Raw genomic sequence first — 22,033 nt, 5'->3', positions numbered from 1 at the left:
TTTAAAGTCAATAACAAGTTTTCTTTCCATGTATTTAAAATATGTAAGATTAGGCTCCCTTAATACTCTGTTTAAATAAAAATTGTGTTTATTACATTAAAAAGAATTATTCATACCCAAGGAGCATGAATAACCAAGATCAGTATCTTCAGAATAGACAAGCCTATGGGATAAAAAAAATGGTGTCCCAGCCACATCAGGTCATTCATCACTTTTTCGTGCCCTCTGCAAACAGCTTTGGAACTCATTACAGTCAGAGCGGCTTGCCATCTTTATGTATTTAGTCGTTTGCTTGTTTTTTCTGTATCTGTAGTGTTTTATTTAAATGCTCAAACCGGTGAGGAGGTTTTCTCCATTTGCTTGCACGCTTGTTTGTGCTGTGTGGAGCTCTCTGGGCAGCTGTGCATGACAAAGGAAGACCTAAGTGGCCAGATGCTGCTCTGCTGGAGGACTGAGATATTGTCGCTGGGCTTAACAATGATGGAATTAGACTTTAAATTAAATTTAATGAAACCTTTAATGTTCCTCCGAATGATTTGCAATAAAATCACTTATCTGCTCAGGGAGTTCCTTTTTATTGCTTTATAGCTGTATTCAAGGTGCCCTTGAGCAAGGCACTTAGCCTACACTTCTTAAGAAGCTAAGCCAGATGTAAATGTGTGCAAATGCACTGTTTATGTATGCTGTCCATTTGTGAAGCAGACCGCATATTCTCTGCAGACCTGGACAAATAAAGGTCAAAAGAATAATGATCATCATTGCCACCAACATTACAGCACTTCAGTATTTCCCTGCTCCCCTTTCTGCCAAACACCCAGAACAAGCTAATTAAATCTTCTGTCGGGCATGGAAATCACTCCGCTTTCATCCTCCCTCCATTCACGTCAGTCACATCAGGAACATGCATAATGACACGTGTTTTAGGGCTGTAATTCCCCTGTGAATGTTAGACATTTCCCTCTGATCGCCCCCGCCCGCATGCTAATCGCTGATGTGGCGCTGTTTTGAGCCTGCTGTCTGTGCGCCGTGCTTGTCGACGACGGACACCTTTTAAAGTGTGCTGATGAGGGTGTGTGGGGGCTTCCTCGAGAGTCAGTTTGAGAGGATATGCAGATCAAACCACTCCACAAAGACACACAGGTTGTTCGAACTCACTCGCACACAGACACACTTTCTCTCAGGGCTAACGCACTGTGTGGCTTTTAAACTTAGCTGCCACTTTTTAGGAGTCTCTAAAAGTAGAAGCAGGAGAGGACAGGTGAGCACAGTTGATCCCGGTGAAAAACAGTTAAAACATTCACAGGACAAAGAGCCAAATTCCCCAGGATGCATGTTTATATAAACTTAGTACAAAAAGAAGGAATTTTGTCTAGCTCAGTTATTTCTTTGATGTAACAATGCTTTGTGGCAATGAATCTTATACTGTTGGAAAGCCAGTTTATTTCCCTTATAATGAGCCCATCTTTGTAAGGTATGAACAGCAGAGTTGAGTATGTGGGTTGCACCAATAAAAAACTTGCCAAATCTGCTTTGGAACCGAACTCTATCCTCCAAGATGGCCACACTCGCCCCCACAGAGCGGGGTTTATCAGAGACTACCTCCAGAATTTGGGAGTGGAGAGGATGGAATGGCCTGTGTGCAGTGCTGACCTCAACCCCACTGAACATTTGTGGGATCAGCTTGGACGTGCTGTTCTTACCAGGGTGACCAACGCAACCACATTGGCTGACTTGCAGCAACTGCTGGTTGAAGAATGGGACGCCATCCCACAGCAGTGTGTGACCAAGCTCGCTACCAGCATGAGGAGGAGGTGCCAGGCTGTTGTGGCTGTGCATGGGTCTTCTGCATGCTACTGAGGCCTCTGTTTGTTAAAAGAAGACATGTTTAACTCGCCAATAGTTCTCGTTGCTTCAGACTTCAATCATCCAATCCAAGACGCCAAAACACCAAACAAGAGCAGCTGTTTGGCATTGGCAAAGAAGATTTGGTAACGTTTTCATGAGCTCAACCCATATACTCAATGTGTTCCTTACAAATGCGGCACCATCAAAGGAAAACAAACAGGCTTTCCAACAGTATAAGATTTAATGGCAAGAAGCATAAAAAAAATCGACCAAACACCTTACTTTTTGTTCTAAGTTTAGTTGTGGTTTATCATAAAAGTTGTGGAGGAATGTCTTCTCTCTGTTGGCCTTCTGCCTCTGTTTGGCTTCTCCTGCTCTCAGCATGTGTGTGATTAAGTGAAGGTGTAATGAATAAGGACAGTGCCCTCTTGTTTGGCCTTGCATTGCTGTTTTCCAGCTGAGAGAGCTAATAACCTGTTAGTGGGGGATTAACTGTGAGATTACACAATACCAAAGTAAAGACTTTTTGGCTTTGGGGATTGGTTTCGAATTTAGTAACAAATTCCAAATCTTTGACAGTGAGGTAATGACAGGAGCTTTCCACATTTGCTCCCGCTGCTCAAAATGTGGGTTTATCGACGTGGTGCTCAGAGTACTTGCGGGCGAATCGGTGGAGATAAAATGAAATTGTCCTGTGTTTGTGTTTTTCCTCAGACCAGTGCGGTGCTGTGTTCGGGAGGCTGTGCTCTGCTGGCTGTCAGCTCCCTGTTGGCCATCATCACCATCTTCCTGCCCAGTGGAGGATGTGAGAGAAGGATCTGCACCCTGGCTGGATACATGCAAATGGCTGCAGGTCGGTAGAGACGTGAAGACACAAGGCACAATCGCATACATACATACCGATCCATAAATGTATAATTTTTGAGATAAGAGATTACCTACTTATGAAAGATGATGAAAAAAATATTTTTAATTGAACTGATTTCAGTTTTTTGCTTCATGCTGTAAGACATCCTTCCATGCTCTATTAGACTATTAGATGCATTCTAATAGCACTGCCTGTTACTGGGATTCTATATAAAAAATACAAATAAACAGCTGAACTTGCCCATCAGTCAAAAACAAGAGCAAAAAAAAGACACAACTTGAGGACAGCTGCAGCTAGGCAACAACAGTCCGCATGGAGGGACTAAGCGAGTGAGATGAAGGCGAGGATGGATTTAGAGCCTGCGGTAAAAAGACAATTATGCCTCCTTAACACAGGTCATTGGTTCAGAGCTACATGTGACTTATCAGGCCGCTGGTTTCCCTCTAACGGAGAAGTGGTCCCGTAAACAGAGAGCAGTCGGCACTTGAGCTTAATAAACCAATAACACACCACGGCTGATGTCGCTGCTTAGTACTGGCCTTCACACTTCTTGCTTTGCGCATTGGACCATTTTAATGGCATGTGGTACAAAAGGTGAAGCATTTTTCTGCAGTTGTATTAGACGATATGGTTCATGTGTGCTTTATTTACAGCAGTGTAATTCCTCATTTGTGCGTTAGACCGGCTCTAATATGTGGAAGACGCTTACTGTGCCTCTCCTGGTTTTAAAAATAAACAGTATTTGATGCAGTAATTCTGTGTACACCAGCGGTCCCCAACCCCCGGGCCTCGGACCGGTACTGGTCCGTGAGTCGTTTGGTATCGGGCCGCAAGAGTTGAGGCTCAGGTGTGAAATGTATGGTTTTCAGCGTTTTTATCGGTTTTCAGCGTTATTTTGTTATCGTTTTTATCGTTAACTCGGTTTTCCTGGGTCTTTTCAGGTGTGTTATGAATAAATCTTCTTTTTTTCGGTACCGGTACTAGTTTTATTTTGTTGTATTTATCCGTGACACCTTAAAGGCCGGTCCGTGAAAATATTGTCGGGCATAAACCGGTCCATGGTGCAAAAAAGGTTGGGGACCGCTGGTGTACACACACCATATTAGGGAGGTGACCATGCTGAAAGTTCTACATGTGACGTGAGATTGAGCATCGTGTGTAATAGTCATAGACTGTATATAAAAGATGGAGGTATCATTATGACCTCCATCTTGATGTGGCTGGACGTGACCACGGGGTGGAGTACTAATTCATCAGTCAATTCTTGCAAGCTTCCTTAGCCCCATTTACACAGGATTACAGACTGATTTGGGATTACCTGGCAACCACTGGTCACTAGGGAAAAAAGGAGTATTCCCTGTCGGTGAGTATTTCCTGGAGTATTTCCAGTTTGCCAGCAGTGATTGTTTTGGTCAGTGGCAGAGTTTGCTAGTGCCTCCTCTACTTTCTACAAACACAGCGTTTCCACTGTTGAGAACTGTTTCCTTTTCTGAGAAAGGGCGACTACAGGTGTCCTGACCTGTTTTCTGACATTATATGTAAAAACTTAGGGCTTGAGTTGCCCCTACCCACTCTGTTCAGATGCACAAACCCTTGATTGTTACTTTTTGTCTCCTCTTATTTATTTACATAAACTTTGTCCTCATTTATAGCTTATTTAGAACCCTGCAAGTGGCATTTAACTAAGCATAATTAGAGACTAGATTCATTGGCCAGGTTAAATCTTTATTGACAAAGGTGGACTTTCACAGGCTATGGTTAATGATGTGTTTAAAGTGGTTCTTATTGCTTACAGCCAGACTCTCATACCTCTGTCTGACTCCAGTATCAGATCAATGTTGCTTTGGGAAAATGAGAATGAGTCTTTGGCAAGCCTCTGGTGCGTGTTTTTTCATGTGTGTGTGTGTGTAATCCAGTTCTGTGTGTCTATTATAGCTACAGCTTTTGCTAAATAACAATGCGAAGTGAGGAGCTGGGTCTTTGTTCCGTTTCCAGGTTGACTCTTGTCTAGATAGACAGAGGTTTCACAGAGCCCACAAAGCCCCGAGGAGGGTAGATCAGAAGAGTGTTTGTTTTCCCAGCACTACAAGTATGTGTGTAAGTGTTGAGAGAGTGCTATCAAAGTGGGCTGATAAAATGTAGCAAGCAGATTAAGAACAATGGTTTTCTTTGTGGTGTGCATATCATCAGTTTGGCTTTTGACGGTGTGAGTTTTCTCGCAGATTGGAAGAAATGAACTGCTGGCAAGATTCTCTTTGTCACCTTTCTCCCTCCAGCAAGAAGTGAAACCTGTTTTGATCCCCATGTTTTCTATAGTGACTGTGACAGACAGTGGAAATGTCAACATCCACATGTTGTGCTGTGTTACTATATTTTGGGGTGCTGAAAGTAACTGAGTCAAAAGAAGTGGAGAACATTTTGCTCATCACTACTTAGTTCAGAGTTGATTGGAATGGATTAGAGTAAGGTGTGAATATACAAAGATTCTGACCACGTCATGATCCACCTAATCCCCGCGTACAGACAGAGGCTGAAGCTCTCCAAACCTGTCGTGAGGACCAAAAAACTGTGGAGCAACAAGGCTGTGGAGGAGCTTCGCACGTGTTTGGAGTCTACAGACTGGGACACAATGAAGGCTGCTTCTAACAGCTTGGACGAGTTTACGGACACTGTCACCTCCTATATCCACTTCTGTGAGGACAGCATTGTGCCATCACGCACCAGGGTGAGTTATAACAACGACAAACCCTGATATACTCCTAAACTCAAAAAGCTGTGGCTGGAAAAGAGAAAGGCGTTCAGAAGCGGAGACAGGGACTGCTACAGAGAGGCCAAGTACAGGTTCACTAAAGAAGTGGACGTTGCTAAACATCAGCACTCTGAGAAGATGCAGCAGCAGATCTCAGAGAATGACTCAACTTTTACTGCCGTTTTGACGAGTCATCAGGCAGCCTTCACACCTCCAACGGCCCCAACAATAGAGGCACTTTGGACACTCATTCCCCCACCTCTCCCCCCTCCATAGAGCCATCACCACCTTCAAACACTTCACCTACAACACCCCCCTCCTCACCCCACACAAAAGAGGATTTCACACCACCTCCTCCCACCACAACTCTTCATATTCATGAAGCAGGTGTGAGGAAGCAGTTTAAGAGTCTGAATGCTCGAAAAGCTCCCGGCCCAGACGGTGTGTCTCCTGCCACCCTCAGACACTGTGCAAACGAGCTGGCCCCAGTGTTTTCTGGCATTTTTAACTCCTCACTGCAGGCATGTCATGTGCCTGCCTGCTTCAAGTCCTCTACCATAATCCCTGTCCCCAAGAAACCTAGGATCACTGGACTAAATGACTACAGACCCGTGGCTCTGACATCTGTGGTCATGAAGTCATTTGAGCGCCTGGTTCTCTCCTATCTCAAGACCCTCACGGCCCCCCTCCTGGACCCCCTGCAGTTTGCATACAGAGCCAACAGGTCTGTAGATGACGCCATCAACATGGCCCTACACTTCATCCTGCAGCATCTGGACTCCCCAGGAACCTACGCCAGGATCCTGTTTGTGGACTTCAGCTCTGCCTTCAACACCATCCTTCCAGACCATCTCCGAGGCAAGCTTTCCCAGATGAATGTGCCTGATCCCATCTGCCGGTGGATCACTGACTTCCTGTTGGACAGGAAGCAGCATGTGAGGCTGGGAAAGAATGTCTCGGACTCCTGGACCATCAGCACCGGCTCCCCTCAGGGCTGTGTTCTTTCTCCCCTGCTCTTCTCCCTGTATACCAACTGCTGCACCTCCACCCACCAGTCTGTCAAGCTAATCAAGTTTGCAGATGACACCACCGTTATTGGACTCATCTCGGACGGGGATGAGTCTGCCTACAGGAGGGAGGTTGAACGTCTGGTGTCCTGGTGCAGCCACAACAACCTGGTGCTGAATGCCCAGAAGACAGTGGAGATTATTGTGGACTTCAGGAAGCACACAGCCCCACTCCCCCCCATCATCCTGACTGACACCCCCATCACCTCTGTGGACTCATTCCGCTTCCTGGGTACCACCATCACCCAGGACCTGAAGTGGGAGCCCACCATCACCTCCGTCATTAAGAAAGCCCAGCAGAGGATGTACTTCCTGAGGCAGCTGAAGAAATTCAACCTGCCAACACAGACGATGATGCAGTTCTACACTGCAATCATCGAGTCCATCCTCACCTCCTCCATCACCGTGTGGTACGCTGGAGCCACTATCAGGGACAAACAGAGACTGCAGCGTGTTGTGCGCTCTGCTGAGAAGGTGATTGGCTGCAGACTCCCATCTCTGCAGGACCTGTACACCTCCAGGACACTGGGGCGTGCAGCTCGGATCTCAGCTGACCCTTCTCACCCTGGACACAGTCTGTTTGACCTGCTCCCCTCAGGCAGGAGGCTCCGGTCCATTCGCACCAGAACCTCTCGCCATAAGAACAGTTTCTTCCCCTCTGCTGTTGAACACATGAACAATAACCGTATGACTGTTCCCACCACTAACACATGACCCTACGCTGTGTTCACTGCATCATTCCATGTTTGGCACCGATCACCACCTGCACTCATGTATATATCTATCTACGTAGCACTTTTAATTCTTATTCTTATTTTTATTTTTTCATGTCTATTTAAGCGTAATTTATGACAGTATGTTTGCACTGAAGCACCGCAGCAATTTGCTAATGTTGTAAACCTGCTCAACATTTGGCAATAAAACCCTTTCTGATTCTGATTCTGATTCTGATTTGAGCTTTAGTCACTTAGAAGAGGTGTTTCATGTTTCATTAAAGCAACATTAGATAGAGTGCAAACTAATGGAGCAGAATAGATAGCAAGGATGTATTTGATGGATGAAATGTGTAGATGATATATAAACTGATGTGATTATGCCATTTAAAAAATTGCATGCCTTTGATGTTTTGCATTGTCTAATGTTTAGATTGTCTATGAGTGTTGCTTTCACCATGTAAATGGTTAATGGACTGGTATTTATGTAGTGCCTTTCTACTTGTTTGAGCACCCAAAATACTTTGTTAATACAAGTCTCATTTATCCGATCACACAGACAGTCATACAATGTTTTTATCTATGCCTAAGCGCTTTCTAACTTTCACACACACACTCACATGGATACATCAGGGGTTCACTTTCTTGCCCAAGGGTACTTCGGAATGCAGACTGAAGGAATCAGGGATTAATCCACTGCCATTCCGATGGTAGATAACCCACTGTTCAACCTGAGCCCCTGCAGGCTCTAAGCACCTAAAGCACCGGGTATTCCCAAGTACTAACGAGACCTGACCTGCTCAGCTTCTGAGAGCAGACGAGGTTGCCCTGTTCAGGGTGGTATGGTCCTAAGCCATGATGCTATAAGGGAAAATGAAAACTTGATTGCCCCAATGGAACAGGATAGATTTCCCTGATCGCTATCGGCAAAGTCCTTCTTGAAGGAAGTCTTTCCACTTGGCGACCATCTTGACAGCACCTCCAAATAGTTATTTGGGCAGTGATTATAAAGTCTGCATTTAAATGACATTGGAATGAAGGCGGGAAGGTGGTGTAACAACTGCATGTGTAGAATCACCAGACGTAAAGCAAGAATATGATGAATAAATGAAAGATGAGACCAAAAGTAAAACACAAAGTTTTGAGACAAACTTTGGTGTTATTTCTATTAGATCTGTAACAAAATAACAAAAGCTTCCACCTATACTGCCAGGTGTGAGCTTGTCTTGTCCGTTGTCACTTAAAACACTTAAACCATGAACATATCCAATTTTATATTAAATGTTAAGCATGTTGTAGACGTGCAGTTTAGGTTAAAGTTAGCTAGCACTGTGCAATAGCTTTGAGCAACATGACAAGCAATAAATTATAAGTAAATGTGTTGTCCCTTTAGTGGTGCAACACAGGGTTGTCATGTTTTCCTTTGCAAACGTGGGAAAAATAATTTGCTGACATTCATATTATTAAAAACTGAAAATCTTCGATGTCTGAGTGAGCCTGGTGAAAAAAAATCTAAAGTTGCTGTTTGTCACCGGAACATAATGCACTCTCCGTAGCATGAGCCTTGTCGAGGCACTTAGCAGCAGGAAATTGTGGCTATCACCACAAATAATGGAACTCTTTGTCATAACTCAAGAAATGCTGTTACAGCTCAGCCCTGAAAACTTTCTGTGACAGCAGAACTCGGTTAGTCATTAAACCCTTCACACTGTGCACTTAAATATACTCGGTTCAGCAGATAGCAGTAGCTGGGATTAGGAGTGGGGCACACGGAAGGGAAAGAAGTTACACTACTGTGACGTGTTTAAATAGTTACAACAATAGTTAGTATCAATGCAGCAGACCAGGGGTTCATTATATTATGCACAAGTTCCCTGCAGTTAGAAATAAAAGCTCATAGCTGCAGGGAACTTGCAGTTATGAAGTGCAACTGGATTGATTTTATAAAGAGAAACTCACCATGTGGAGATTTGTCTACAGTTACTATAAAGTTTGGCAGTGTAGGTGTGTTTGTATTGGGAAGATGTATTCTTTAAAATGTGAAACTTCTTTCTTTTTTTTTGTCCCGTTTGGATCTTTAGCCATCAGAATTGTTGTCTTAAGGCCAAGAAAGATGCCAAGCGGATTTATTTTACCAAGTGGATCATCATGGCCTTGCCATATTGGTCCATTTGATTGACCTTTATTATAATTATGAATTTATTTTATTTTCAGTTGCTACAAACGGGACAGACATGACTGGGGGATAGGACAGGGAGAAAGAATGACAGAAAGAGAGGGAGAGAAAGAAAACCAAAGGGGAGAAGAGACGTGAGAAGGGGGGAAGAAAGAAAGAAAAACAAACAAAACACCTGGATCACCTGTATGGAGAAAAAAAACAGAAGAGAAAGCAAACAAAAAAAGAGCAACATAATAAATACAGCACCATCACAATAAACTAGCTAGCAGTAGATAACAGTAGATACTAAATAATAAACGATATTGTGCAGCACGCAAGATAGACAGCGCACAATGTGCTTTGAGGCAGCAGCCAAGAAAGGTGTAGTCCGCATCTGTGAATACCCGTGTGAACACCCGTGTGCATACCTGTGTGGATCAGCATGCTTGTATTCCAAAGGTTTCTCCATGTAACGATCTGCTAGGGAGTGTGGGGAGCCATAGCCCCGTCCTCCAGGGTATGAAGCAGGTATGGAGGAGATCCAGGCCCCAGAGTACGCTATAAAAGACCTTTGAAGTTTTCATATTAAAAGTAAATCAAAGTTTTTAAGTTCACTTTTCAGTCAGGTTGTTCCAGGTATCTTGAAGAGCTTAACACAGTTAGCCCCTAAATAGCTAAGAAGCCTAAGCTAGAAGTTTTGCCTGGTACTGCTTACACACACACACACACACACACACACACACACACACACACACACACACACACACACACACACACACACACACACCCACACACACACACACACGCGCAAACTTTATACTCTGAATACTCACACACATACATGACTGCCTTGGTTAAACCAGGAAAAGCCTTTTTTCGAGGCAAAACTGCCCAGCTCTTTCCTTTTACAGCCCAGTGGTCCTGTGGGTGCAGTCCAGAATTAGATGTGAACTTGCTAACCCTCCAATGGTTCAGCTCAGCATTCAATACAGCGGTTCAGCTGCTGCACCGCCGAGCACTGCTGCCATCAATGTTTTACGCTCAGAGAGAGGGAGGCAGAAAGTTTCTGTGTGCTACGGCAGGGAGCCTTTTCTCCTGTCATGCATATTTTATCGGTCTGTTCTTCTTAGTGGTCAGGATCCATCGAATTGGACGGCTCCTTCGATGCGCTCTGTATGTTTGCATTGAGGATGATTAGAGAGGAAGGCGTGCGCAAACTCATCCTTTTTATTGTGTGTTATATTCATGTTTTTCTTATAATTGTTGTATAATTGTAAACCTCTTAGTAACAGAACCTTTACCTTAATCTTTGTTGGTAATACCGGTTTATTTTGCTCAGACTCAGAGGCAGCTGAGGGCTGGGTTGGGGGTTCGTCATGCTACAGGGTTCAGACAGATTCTCGCAGTGCCGTTATCTGTTCAGGGCTGAAGACATGTCACACCCGGGTGAGTGTGCAAGCACTCACTACGAGCTTAATCTCAGCTGTTTCCCTGCAGGGTTATAGCCATATTAACATATGGAGATCATTTACATTATGTCCTTACATAAAAACATGCTGAAGAGTTTATTTGCTGCATTGATTGTTTTCCTGTTTTTATTGATTCGACTGCAAGTCGGTACTTTTCCAGCTCTCTGGGAGCTTCGTGGGTTGAGGACTTGAAAGGGATATGCCTGAAGGCTTGTTTTTTTCTGCTCTTGAAAGAAATATGAAGCACAGTGTTGTTTTTTCCCCTCACTTGTACAGTTGGAGTTGTTTGTGTAGCTCCATCTGGAGTAGTAGCAACGGCTCAGGCTTTTCGTATTGTTACATGCAGAGATAAAAGGAGTGAAATGGCAATCGATAGTTAAGTGGAGAGCCATAAGTAAAGTCTGGCATTACTGGTAATGGTTTTTAAATATGAGAAGTTTGTAAATCCAAAGGATCCAGAGGCCTTGTTTGTCTTATTTGTATCTTTAAATGGCAGGACTTTAGGCAGAAACTACAGAAACACTATAATTGATATTTGACTTCCTAAAGAAAAGACCTTATTCTTGCATTGCAACTCAAGTCCTACATACTTCAATAGTTAGTTGCATGCAGTCATTTTCTCTCCATGTACACTTTTGTTGTACTCAAATGTTAAAAAATTGTCTGTGGAGCTCTTAACACTTTTTACATATAGTCTTCAGTCACACAGAGCTAGAGACGTATTGGCAACCATCTTGCAACCACTGGTCGCAAGGAAAAATGTGTATTCCCTGGCGGATTGCAAGTGATTGTTGGAGGTTGCTAGGGCTCAGTGTAAAAATTTTTTTGCTAAAACTCCTGTTGGTGTCCCCTCCCTGATAACTACCAGTCGCAAGGGAAAAGTGTGTGTTCTGCTGCTAGTTGGCATGTGGTTGCTGGAGGTTGCTGGCAGTTGCTAATGTGAAATTATTGCCATGGTTTTGCTGACTGATGTTCAGGCCTGGGTGACTGAGGCCTCAGTGGTCACCTCCATGGCTTTATAGTGGAAAATAGGTGGCCCACCAAATAATTTGAACCAGGAGGAGACTCCATTATCAGTATCAATTATGATGTCAGCACTAGATAGCTAGCCATAGGCGGTATATTACGTTTTTGAGACATTGCATGCAAGACCACAAACTAATTGCATTGTGGAGTTGTTTAGTGTGTCAGTGTGTGTAAATCCGTCGTCCTAACTACAATAATTTTTATATCATAATTGGTAAGTAGCGTTTTGACATTCAGAGTCAAATGTTGCAAATAATTGGAGAATGCTTCATGTGCAATTTGAGTACCGCACAAGTAGGTATGCATTGGGAACTAGTGTATTGCATGAACCATTCCAAACACAAAAACACTAATAGTTCTGCTGTTTTTAGCATTTTTTAGACATTTTTTGCAGCAGTTGTTGTAGTTTATACTGGCACAAAACACATTTTTTTGCCAGTTTAACAACAATCAGTGAGAACCGAACTTAAAGAAAAAGTCATTTAAATATAGATTTTTATCTTAGTTTTGTGGCTCTAGGGATTGTAATTCTGAATCACTTTGGTCCTGACTACATTATCTCAGCAAACACCGGATAGATTCCCAGTGTAGCACCGGCATATAATTGTCTCTCAGTATTCAGATGTTAGCAGCATGCTAATATTTGTTAATTTGCAACCAAATCAGTTGCTAAACCCTGAACATTAGGCTGTATCTGCCTGTGGAATTAAAATTTTTTGAGCTTGTTATCATATTGGCTCCTGGTCCACATATTCATTGACTCAGGATGAGTTTCTTTCTCATGCTCAAGCTTATGCGTTCCACCAAAACAGCAGAAACAACTGGGCCATTTTTCTACTATCTGCCTATATCACAGTACTTTAGAGAACTGTATTTAAATTTAAACGGTGACACCATGGCTGCACTTTCCGATGAATCAATGAATCCTGCAGTCGCAGCAGAATGAATAAAAATGACTTTGAGATTAGAAATTTTCATTTGTGGACCAACTTTTTGCTGGCAAAAGTTTGTGATTTGCAGCTAAACTTCACATAACCCAGGCTGTATGGTGCACAGTGAATACTTCCCTTTATGGATCCCCTTTGTACAACCTTCTGAAACGGTGCCCACTTATCTTCATCCTCATCAGGGAGAGTCCTTCAGTGTTTTCTCTGACCCTGGCGGCTTGGGGAAGGAAAGGAAGTGTGTTTTCCTGTGTGTTCCCTCTCTCACACGCACACACGCATTCACACATCAAGTTTCATTGTGCTGATGCCGAGGAAGCCCGACTTGCTGTATCAGCGTTCCCTTGGGCAAAGCCGCTATGCAGATGTCCTCAGAAGCGTGGTGATGAAAATAGGAAGTTGCTTTGATCAAAGCACCTGCTGTGTTATTTCAGTGCCGCTGTCGCCGCCGGAGCCCATATGGTACCCGCGCCAGGTGTCAATCATGTCTCCGATACAGATGAATACATTTTCCATATCAGGCTGGATTAGAGCGACAGACTCTATTAGCAGAATGTGTTCCTCCAAAAATGAAATTACGCTTAGTGAGTTTTTCTTCCATCACTCCGTGAGTAAGAATGATTGGACCATCATTCATGTCACTATTAGAGTTCTTCCTGGAAAATGTCTTTGACTGAGTGGCAGAACTTTTCTTAGAGAGCAAACATTACCAACACTTTTATTTTTTATTGTTTTGATCATCTTTGCCCTTCTTGAAGCTTCCCGATGCCTTCGGGCTCTAAATGTAGCCGTTCCCGTCCCTTTGACTTTTCTACATTTCTGCGGGAGCAACTTTCGGTCAAGCGCCTTGCTCAAGGAATTGGAGTTTTTAGTTTCTGGTCAGAGGCTTTTCTGCTCCGCCCTTCAGGCTGCTTGCTTCTCATTTTATATTCTGTGTGTCTGAGAGTGGGTGTGCAGTGAATCCGTGCTTCTTTTTCTAACACGCCAGTTCTTCATATTTTATCCTTTCATCTTAACTCCCTAATAAACAGATCTTTATCACAACCGCAAACAGACAAGACCCCAAAACGCCGCGCGCTCGTTTGCTGTCAATGGCCGGCGTTTCATTCTGTTTCATCACAGCTCGACCAGCTCGAGGCTTTCGGCTCTCATTGATTTAGCAAAAATTAAATAAAAAAGCAGAAGCAGAGCAGTGGATTAGGCGTACACCCTGCACTTGCACTGCTTTGTTTCGTGCTTCTGTTAGTCTGACACAGTTTAGGTGCTGTGTGATGTTGGCACGATAACCTGCGTCTCACGGCGCGCGCTGACATCAGATATCAGTCACAGACGTGCGTCTTGTCACGCCGGAGTGCGTGCCGCTTGCAGGTTGACAATAATGCGACTGGTCACCGTCGCTGCCTCCCGCAATCTGGGTATTTTCTTCTGAGTTTGTGCTCTCAAGTCTCATTAATTAAACAGAACAGATTCATATTTACACAAAAACAATTAATATTTACTGGAGAAACACTCCACGACCACTTCATCTGCAGGCCTGACAAAGCATTTACTAATACGCAGCATGTTTGAATCATCCATTCATTACATTCTGCCGCTGTATCCCAGCATCTGTCACGATTGTACCCAAATGGATAAACTCGGCCTAATGTGTGCTTATGAATCAAAGCCTGCGTGTGTTTGCATATTTGTGTATGCTACGCTCACTCATTGGTCTAATCTGATGTCTACTGTAATTATGAGCACGGCAGCACTTGGCTCTGCTCGCTCACTGATACATTACCCACAAAAACCACAGTAATTGGTCTACCAGTCAATTAGAGCTGGACTGTAATTAAGACTGAACTTTCATCTCGTCCAATTCATCAGTTTTCTTTTTAATTTACTGGAAAGTCCTCTCGTAGGCTGTGTTCATTATTATGAGAGTTTTTTTAATGTATCTTTAATGTGGCCTTTGAAAGCATTTCTGTCCTTTGATATTACTCTTCATCAAGAGGGAAGAGTGTCGAGCATGTTTCTGAGATTTTTTTTCTCCAATATTAATGTTCTTTACAGTACTAATTAACCTCCCCTATCTTTTGTATAAGCTGGAAGCCCTTTGATTATCTCTGCTTCTGCACACGCTCACCCACAGTGAAAGTCTCCTACCATGTGGTTGTGCCACATGACAAGCAACAATGACATGTCGATGGAGGAGAGGAGGTAAGATGAACAGAGGGAGATTGGAAGAAGGGAAGTGGGAATTGCACCCCTTTGTTTCTATTTTTTCCCCCATATTTGTTCTGCTGGACGGCTGCAGTCCTTTCACATCTGTCAGACAGAGGAGAACCATCGCCAGGTCCAAAACATGTTTATCTGTTTCTTATTCCTTGCCTGTCTCCCTTCTCTTCATACTGCTCTATCATTCTGCCATGAAAGCTGCAGCCAACACACACACACATTTACCATTTACGCACATTCGCACACATTCACACACAGGCACACTCAAAGACTAGTGGCTATGCATATTACATGAGTCCTCCACCTCTGAAGGCCTCTCTGCTTTTTTCATTTTGCAACTTACAGCAGAGATGATGAGGTCGAAGCTGGTTCTTGCACTTAAGGGCTGTTTCCTCTCTTTACTGCAGAAGTTGCAGTTTATGGCTAAAGAGGGTGTGTACTGCAATTTCAAACATCAATATGAAATTCAGTAATGTCTTTGTGTAATGATGTCAACAGCTCAGGCCAGGAAATTAAAGAAATGATTCACTTCTTGCTGGTGGTGCTCTGTAATCAGATCAGATTTTCCATTAAACCCCGCATACAGTGGCTTGCAAAAATATTCGGCCCCCTTGAACTTTTCCACATTTTGTCACATTACAGCCACAAACATGAATCAATTTTACTGGAATTCCACATGAAAGTGGAAAAAAAACAAAACAAAGTGGTGTACACGTGAGAAGTGGAATGAAAATCATACATGATTCCAAACATTTTTTACAAATAAATAAAGTGGGGTGTGTGTAATTTTTCAGCCCCCTGAGTCAATACTTTGTAGAATCACCTTTTGCTGCAATTACAGATGCCAGTCTTTTAGGGTCTGTCTCTACCAGCTTTGCACATCTAGAGACTGAAATTCTTGCCCATTCTTCTTTGCAAAACAGCTCCAGCTCAGTCAGATTAGATGGACAGCGTTTGTGAACAGCAGTTTTCAGGTCTTGCCACAGATTCTTGATTGGATTTAGATCTGGACTTTGACTGGGCCAGTCTAACACATGGATATGTTTTGTGTTAAACTATTCCATTGTTGCCCTGGCTTTATGTTTAGGGTTGTTGTCCTGCTGGAAGGTGAACCTCCGCCCCAGTCTCAAGTCTTTTGCAGACTCCAAGAGGTTTTCTTCCAAGATTGCCCTGTATTTGGCTCCATCCATCTTCCCATCAACTCTGACCAGCTTCCCTGTCCCTGCTGAAGAGAAGCACCCCCAGAGCATGATGCTGCCACCACCATACTTGACAGTGGGGATGGTGTGTTCAGAGTGATGTGCAGTGTTAGTTTTCTGCCACACATAGCGTTTTGCATTTTGGCCAAAAAGTTCCATTTTGGTCTCATCTGACCAGAGCACCTTCTTCCACATGTTTACAGTGTCCACATGGCTTGTGGCAAACTGCAAACGGGACTTCTTCTGGTTTTCTGTTAACAATGACTTTCTTCTTGCCACTCTTCCATAAAGGCCAACTCTGTGCAGTGCACGACTAATAGTTGTCCTATGGACAGATTCCCCCACCTGAGCTGTAGATCTCTGCAGCTCATCCTGAGTCACCATGGGCCTCTTGGCTGCATTTCTGATCAGCGCTCTCCTTGTTCGGCCTGTGAGTTTAGGTGGACGGCCTTGTCTTGGTAGGTTTACAGTTGTGCCATACTCCTTCCATTTCTGAATGATCGCTTGAACAGTGCTCCGTGGGATGTTCAAGGCTTGGGAAATCTTTTTGTAGCCTAAGCCTGCTTTAAATTTCTCAATAACTTTATCCCTGACCTGTCTGGTGTCTAAATCCAATCAAGAATCAGGGCAAGATCTGAAAACTGCTGTTCACAAACGCTGTCCATCTAATCTGACTGAGCTGGAGCTGTTTTGCAAAGAAGAACGGGCAAGAATTTCCGTCTCTAGATGTGCAAAGCTGGTAGAGACATACCCTAAAAGACTGGCAGCTGTAATTGCAGCAAAAGGTGGTTCTACAAAGTATTGACTCAGGGGGCTGAATAATTACGCACACCCCACTTTTCAGTTATTTATTTGCAAAAAATGTTTGGAATCATGTATGATTTTCGTTCCACTTCTCACGTGTAAACCACTTTGTGTTGGTCTTTCATGTGGAATTCCAATAAAATTGATTCATGTTTGTGGCTGTAATGTGACAAAATGTGGAAAAGTCCAAGGGGGCCGAATACTTTTGCAAGCCACTGTACATGTTGGCGTTCTCTTCCTTTCTTTTTTCCAAAAATAATATGCAATATTCCACACAAAAAAAGTCAGAAGTCAACAAAGTTTACTAAGAGAAAAGTGTTAAGTATTAACTACAGCTATGTGCAGGTGCTGTGCTGTTTGTCGTGATTGTTGTACCTGTTTTTAAGTAGATCTACAGCAGATGCTTACTGGTTACACTTATGCCAGCAGACTGACTCAGGTGTGGTCGCAATAATATGACTTGTGGACGCCTCCCAGGAATTCCCACCAGTGACTGTTTGAGGAGAACAACAGCCAGGATGACTCATTGTTGTGTCTGTAGCAGTTTGATTGCAGCTGCTTTGTCCTCCACGTCTGGGCCCTCAGCCGTAAACACACACGCTTGGAAGCACGTTTGCGCGTGTGCGCATGTTTATGCGTGCTTTGCTTTGAGTTACATTTCTCTCATGTCGTTTTATCCTTGTCCCTCTCATACAGTGATTGATCTTCTTCTCAGAGGCTGCTCATAGCTTGTGCTGCTTTGCCGTGTTTTTGTTTGTACCATCTGTGTTATGGGGAATTCTGGGTTTTTGAAAGTCATTTTGAAGGATTGAGACCACCGGTAACTGTCATGTGCACACAATGATTGATTATCTAATGTTTCTCAAATCACACTGGTTTACCTGTGTTTATTATCTCCTCATTTGCGTTAAGTAAATGAATGTGTTTGCTCTGCTAAGTGAATTAAAAATGCTCCATCGGATTTGTACGCTGACCAGACTACAGTAAATTCCTGCACATGTACCGTAAGTAAAAATCATATCATGAGTTCATAAGCTGCACCAGGGAATCAAGTATGGGGAAGCTAAATAAGGAAGGTGGTGGTGGAACGCAATAAATGATCAGCTAGATAATATTTAGGTAATATTTTTGATGATGGTGTAGCTTCTTCAAGCCTCTAAAGGGGGGAAAGTGATTTCACCTTATATCTGTTACATAATATGTATTTTAGAAGAGACAAGAAAGTTGATATAGTGGAGAAAGGATGTTGAAGATGGAGCTGCCAGGTAGGAAAAATGAGGAGAGGTTGATGGAGGTATCAATGAGGATGCTAGGGATAGGTGTAAGGATGAGGACAGATTTATCAAGAAATTCCAAAAGCTTGACAGTTTTAAAGAGAAAAGTTTTAAGCAGAATCTGTAACTTTAATGTTTAGACAATGATCAAACTAAAGTCTTTTAGATATTTTTTGTCTTAAGCAATAATTTTGGGCCATTTAGGAAAATATCTGTACATAAACAAATAAAAACAGATAAGCCAGTTCTGTCTAAAGGTAATAAGCTAACTACCAGTTCCAAAACTCATGAGACTGGATAACATATCCATCACCTTTATGTAAAAGATAGACAAAGCTACTGTGATGTGTCTATAGACGATTTTAAAGCATGAAATTTTGCATTTTGGTCATTGCATCTGTGCCTTTTTTATTTTTTTGTAAGATTTGATCCTACATGGAGCAGTGCAGTGTCGAGATATTATCTAACGTTTGGTAAGCAAATTCCATCCATAATGAAGACGTAAATGGGTGCATTGTACAGAGAATTCCAAAATCTCGCAGAAAATAATTGTAGTGATGCTTAAAAAGGCATCAACACCTGAAACACTCAATTTTTTAAACTACAAAAACCAAGAGACAATTCACAGTTAGCTAACAAGGCCAACAGTTCCTCTCTTTTTGCAGTTTAGTAGTTTGCAATTCATATTGGCTTCATATTTATTGCCTGTCCATCCATCCATGCATCCATCCATCCATCCATGCATCCATCCATCCATCCATGCATCCATCCATCCATCCATCCATCCATCCATCCATCCATCCATCCATCCATCCATCCATCCATCCATCCATCCATTCATACATCAATCCACTTATCCAGTATAATTAACTCTAAGAAAGTAAATATACACGTTATCCAAAAGCGGATCTGCTTCTTTAAATATATTTTGTTATACTATGATATGCTCAACTTAAATGCATCCACTTGTGGCTTTAATTCTATGCACGGCTGATAAAATGTACACAAATAATATTTTGAACTGGCTGAGATATTCTCTCTGCATGGACAGTTGCTGATCCAGCAGGTCTGCACAGATAAAAGGAGAAAGCAGCAGTAAACCGGGCCTTTCAAGTGTCCCCAGCAAAGGAAGAGAGAGCAGCAGAGGGAATATTTTCTCACAAAAACATCACCACTTGGCTGGATTGTAGCCAGTATCAGGGAGATTCGGGGAAGGATGTCAAAGAGTGGTGAGATCTGCAGCAAAAACAGGTCAAAGTTTGTTGGTTTTTCTTTGAGAAAGTAATGTCAAACCACAGATGGATAGAGCCAGCATGACATCCCCCTTTAGTGTTTTGCCCTCAGTTGCCTCATTTTCACAATGCTGGCTTTTGGAAACCTAAGCACACAAACTGCGGATTGACACTACAAAATCAAAAGGAAATGATTTAGAGGTCATTAAATAAGGTAAAAGCTGCATTCTTTTATTAGCTACTTCAGCTGTTAGTCAGGTTCTTTGCCTGTCTGTCGACAGCAGTACTGTCTGAAGTTGTATGTCATCTGGTGGTCGCTGCTGGCATCAGTTCTGCCACAAATGACTGTCTAATCCGCTAGAAATGTTTTCCGTTATCATCTGAGTATCTTTTTTTTGTTGTTGTTTTCTTGACAACCTTTTATTCATGTTATTATACATAGAGAGAGTAAAGCACAGTTTCAATTACAGTTCATGTGTCATAGTTTGAGGATACTAATGAATCACTGCTCTCTTTTACACTTGATGTCCTTGTTTGTTTATTGCTGTGCTTTCATTTGGTGATGTGGTGAAGCTGACTTGGATCTGATGCAGCTACATAGGAAAATACAACAGGCAGAGGATCTCAAATGCTGAGTTACTTTGGAATGTTTTAGATACACAACATTTGGGGTTTTTTTGTTGTAATTTTGTACGACACGTACAGTAAGTCTTTGGTAAGACAAATCAGTCTTTTGTTTGTTCAGGCAGACACGAGCTGATAGTGTTTCACAGCTGCTTCTAGAGGTTCACTATGCGAAAGTGAGTCACTGTCTGCACTCCCCTCAGCCTGGAGACTACAATATATTACCCCAGTGAAAGATGCCTGGCACTGGCTGAGATTAGAGGCTGTCCCATGCATGTAGGTGTAGGTGTGGGCTTCTGTGTATTTAGATGGCCACATACCACTTCATCTCTATCAAATAGATGGTACCCGCAGGTGCAAGGTTCTCCCTTTACACACACGCACAGCCCATACCGGATGTTAGAGACAGGGCTCCACATTCCTATCTTGACCACATTGGGCCTCACATTCACTTAACTTGATGCTTCTTAAATCACACACCTGCTCTCACCTGCAGTGCTGTCTGGCTTATAGATAACACCCACATATGCACACACACACACACACACACACACACACACACACACACACAAACAGAGTTTTATCTGTTCTATCTTTTATTCTACGGACAAAGAGAATATGATATGAGGTTGATTGTAAGGTATCATATATGAAGGAGGACCTCAGATCGAGACCACAGGCTTGTAGAGACACGGGTATCTTTAAAAGAAAGTCAGCTGTGTACTGTTCTTTCTCTGTCCATGAGCACCACACTCATATATTAATGTCCACATATCCACATGCACATATTCGCCCACACATGATTTCAGTCATTTTCGTGCTGAATTTCATCCTCATGTTTCATCCACAATTCCACAGAGCAAAAGCTCCAGGTGTCTTTATAGTTATATGAAACTGGCATATGACCAACAGTAAAGATTCAGAAACTGATCGTGCCTAATGTCTCTGTAATAAGCACTGTTTAAACTCAATGAGCCAAAGTAATCTACAGAAGATTGTATTTTTTAAGATGACATTTTTAGGTTTCAAGGTGTTAAAATGTGGCGTTTCCTTTCATTTGTCCTCCTCCTAATCGTTCTGTTGACCTGAGAGCTTTGCTCACCACCACATCAGCCTTTTATGAATTCACGTTTGCACGCTGATGTTGAACACACACACACTCACACACAGGCACACACCAAGCGCGCAGACAGTTCCCTCCTAATTGATATGTCCTGTGTGCGTCGGGCTGCTCCTGCGGCTCACGCTGATTGATCCGCTGATGGGATGGATGCTCCCCAGCTTGTGATCTAATCTGTGACAGCAAAGACATACTCTAAAGATACAGACAGTACCAGAGAGAGAGAGAGAAGGAATGATCTGCCTTTCCTCTGCTCTCTCTGTCCCAACTCAACCCTCACTTCACTCGCCTCTCTGATTACAGTTAAAAGAGGGCACGTCGCTGGAACACACAGACAGGGAGACTGATGGAGTGACCGTCCAGTCCGGGACCAAACAGATTAAAGTCTGGTCTCACTCAGCAGCCTCTTATTCATTCAGTCTTTCAGCATGTGACTGAAAGGTCAAGATGAGGCTGCTGGGCAGAAAGTGAGGGATGAATGAGATGAGATCATCATGTCAACAGCCAGACTGTTTCACCGTGTGCTTCATCGTGTCATCCTTGAGTCTGGCTCAGCTGACATGGAGATCTACTCTTCTTGCTGTACACTTCTGCATAATGAAATCATATTGTGACATTTTGTAAATACTGGCACTCAGTTATACAGCTAGACTCTTATATGAGTTAAAGTTTGAGTGTTTGTACATGCAGGTAATGCTGATGTGTAAACGGGCATATGGTATAG

General features: G+C 43.0%; 1 protein-coding gene across 1 annotated transcript in view; it reads left to right on the top strand.

The window, feature by feature from the left end:
• Positions 1 to 22,033, top strand: part of lhfpl7 (LHFPL tetraspan subfamily member 7) — a 121,974-nt gene that overhangs the window by 33,513 nt on the left and 66,428 nt on the right. The window contains exon 2 of the mRNA XM_004557288.5: positions 2,560 to 2,698. Within this exon, the coding sequence (XP_004557345.1) occupies positions 2,560 to 2,698 (139 nt within the window). The remainder of the gene's footprint in view (positions 1 to 2,559; positions 2,699 to 22,033) is intronic.

Source organism: Maylandia zebra, linkage group LG10 (genome assembly GCF_041146795.1).
Source record: "Maylandia zebra isolate NMK-2024a linkage group LG10, Mzebra_GT3a, whole genome shotgun sequence".
Taxonomy (NCBI): Eukaryota; Metazoa; Chordata; class Actinopteri; order Cichliformes; family Cichlidae; genus Maylandia; species Maylandia zebra.
Note: the sequence above shows the minus strand (reverse complement) of the source record. Positions and strands in the feature narration are given on the sequence as shown.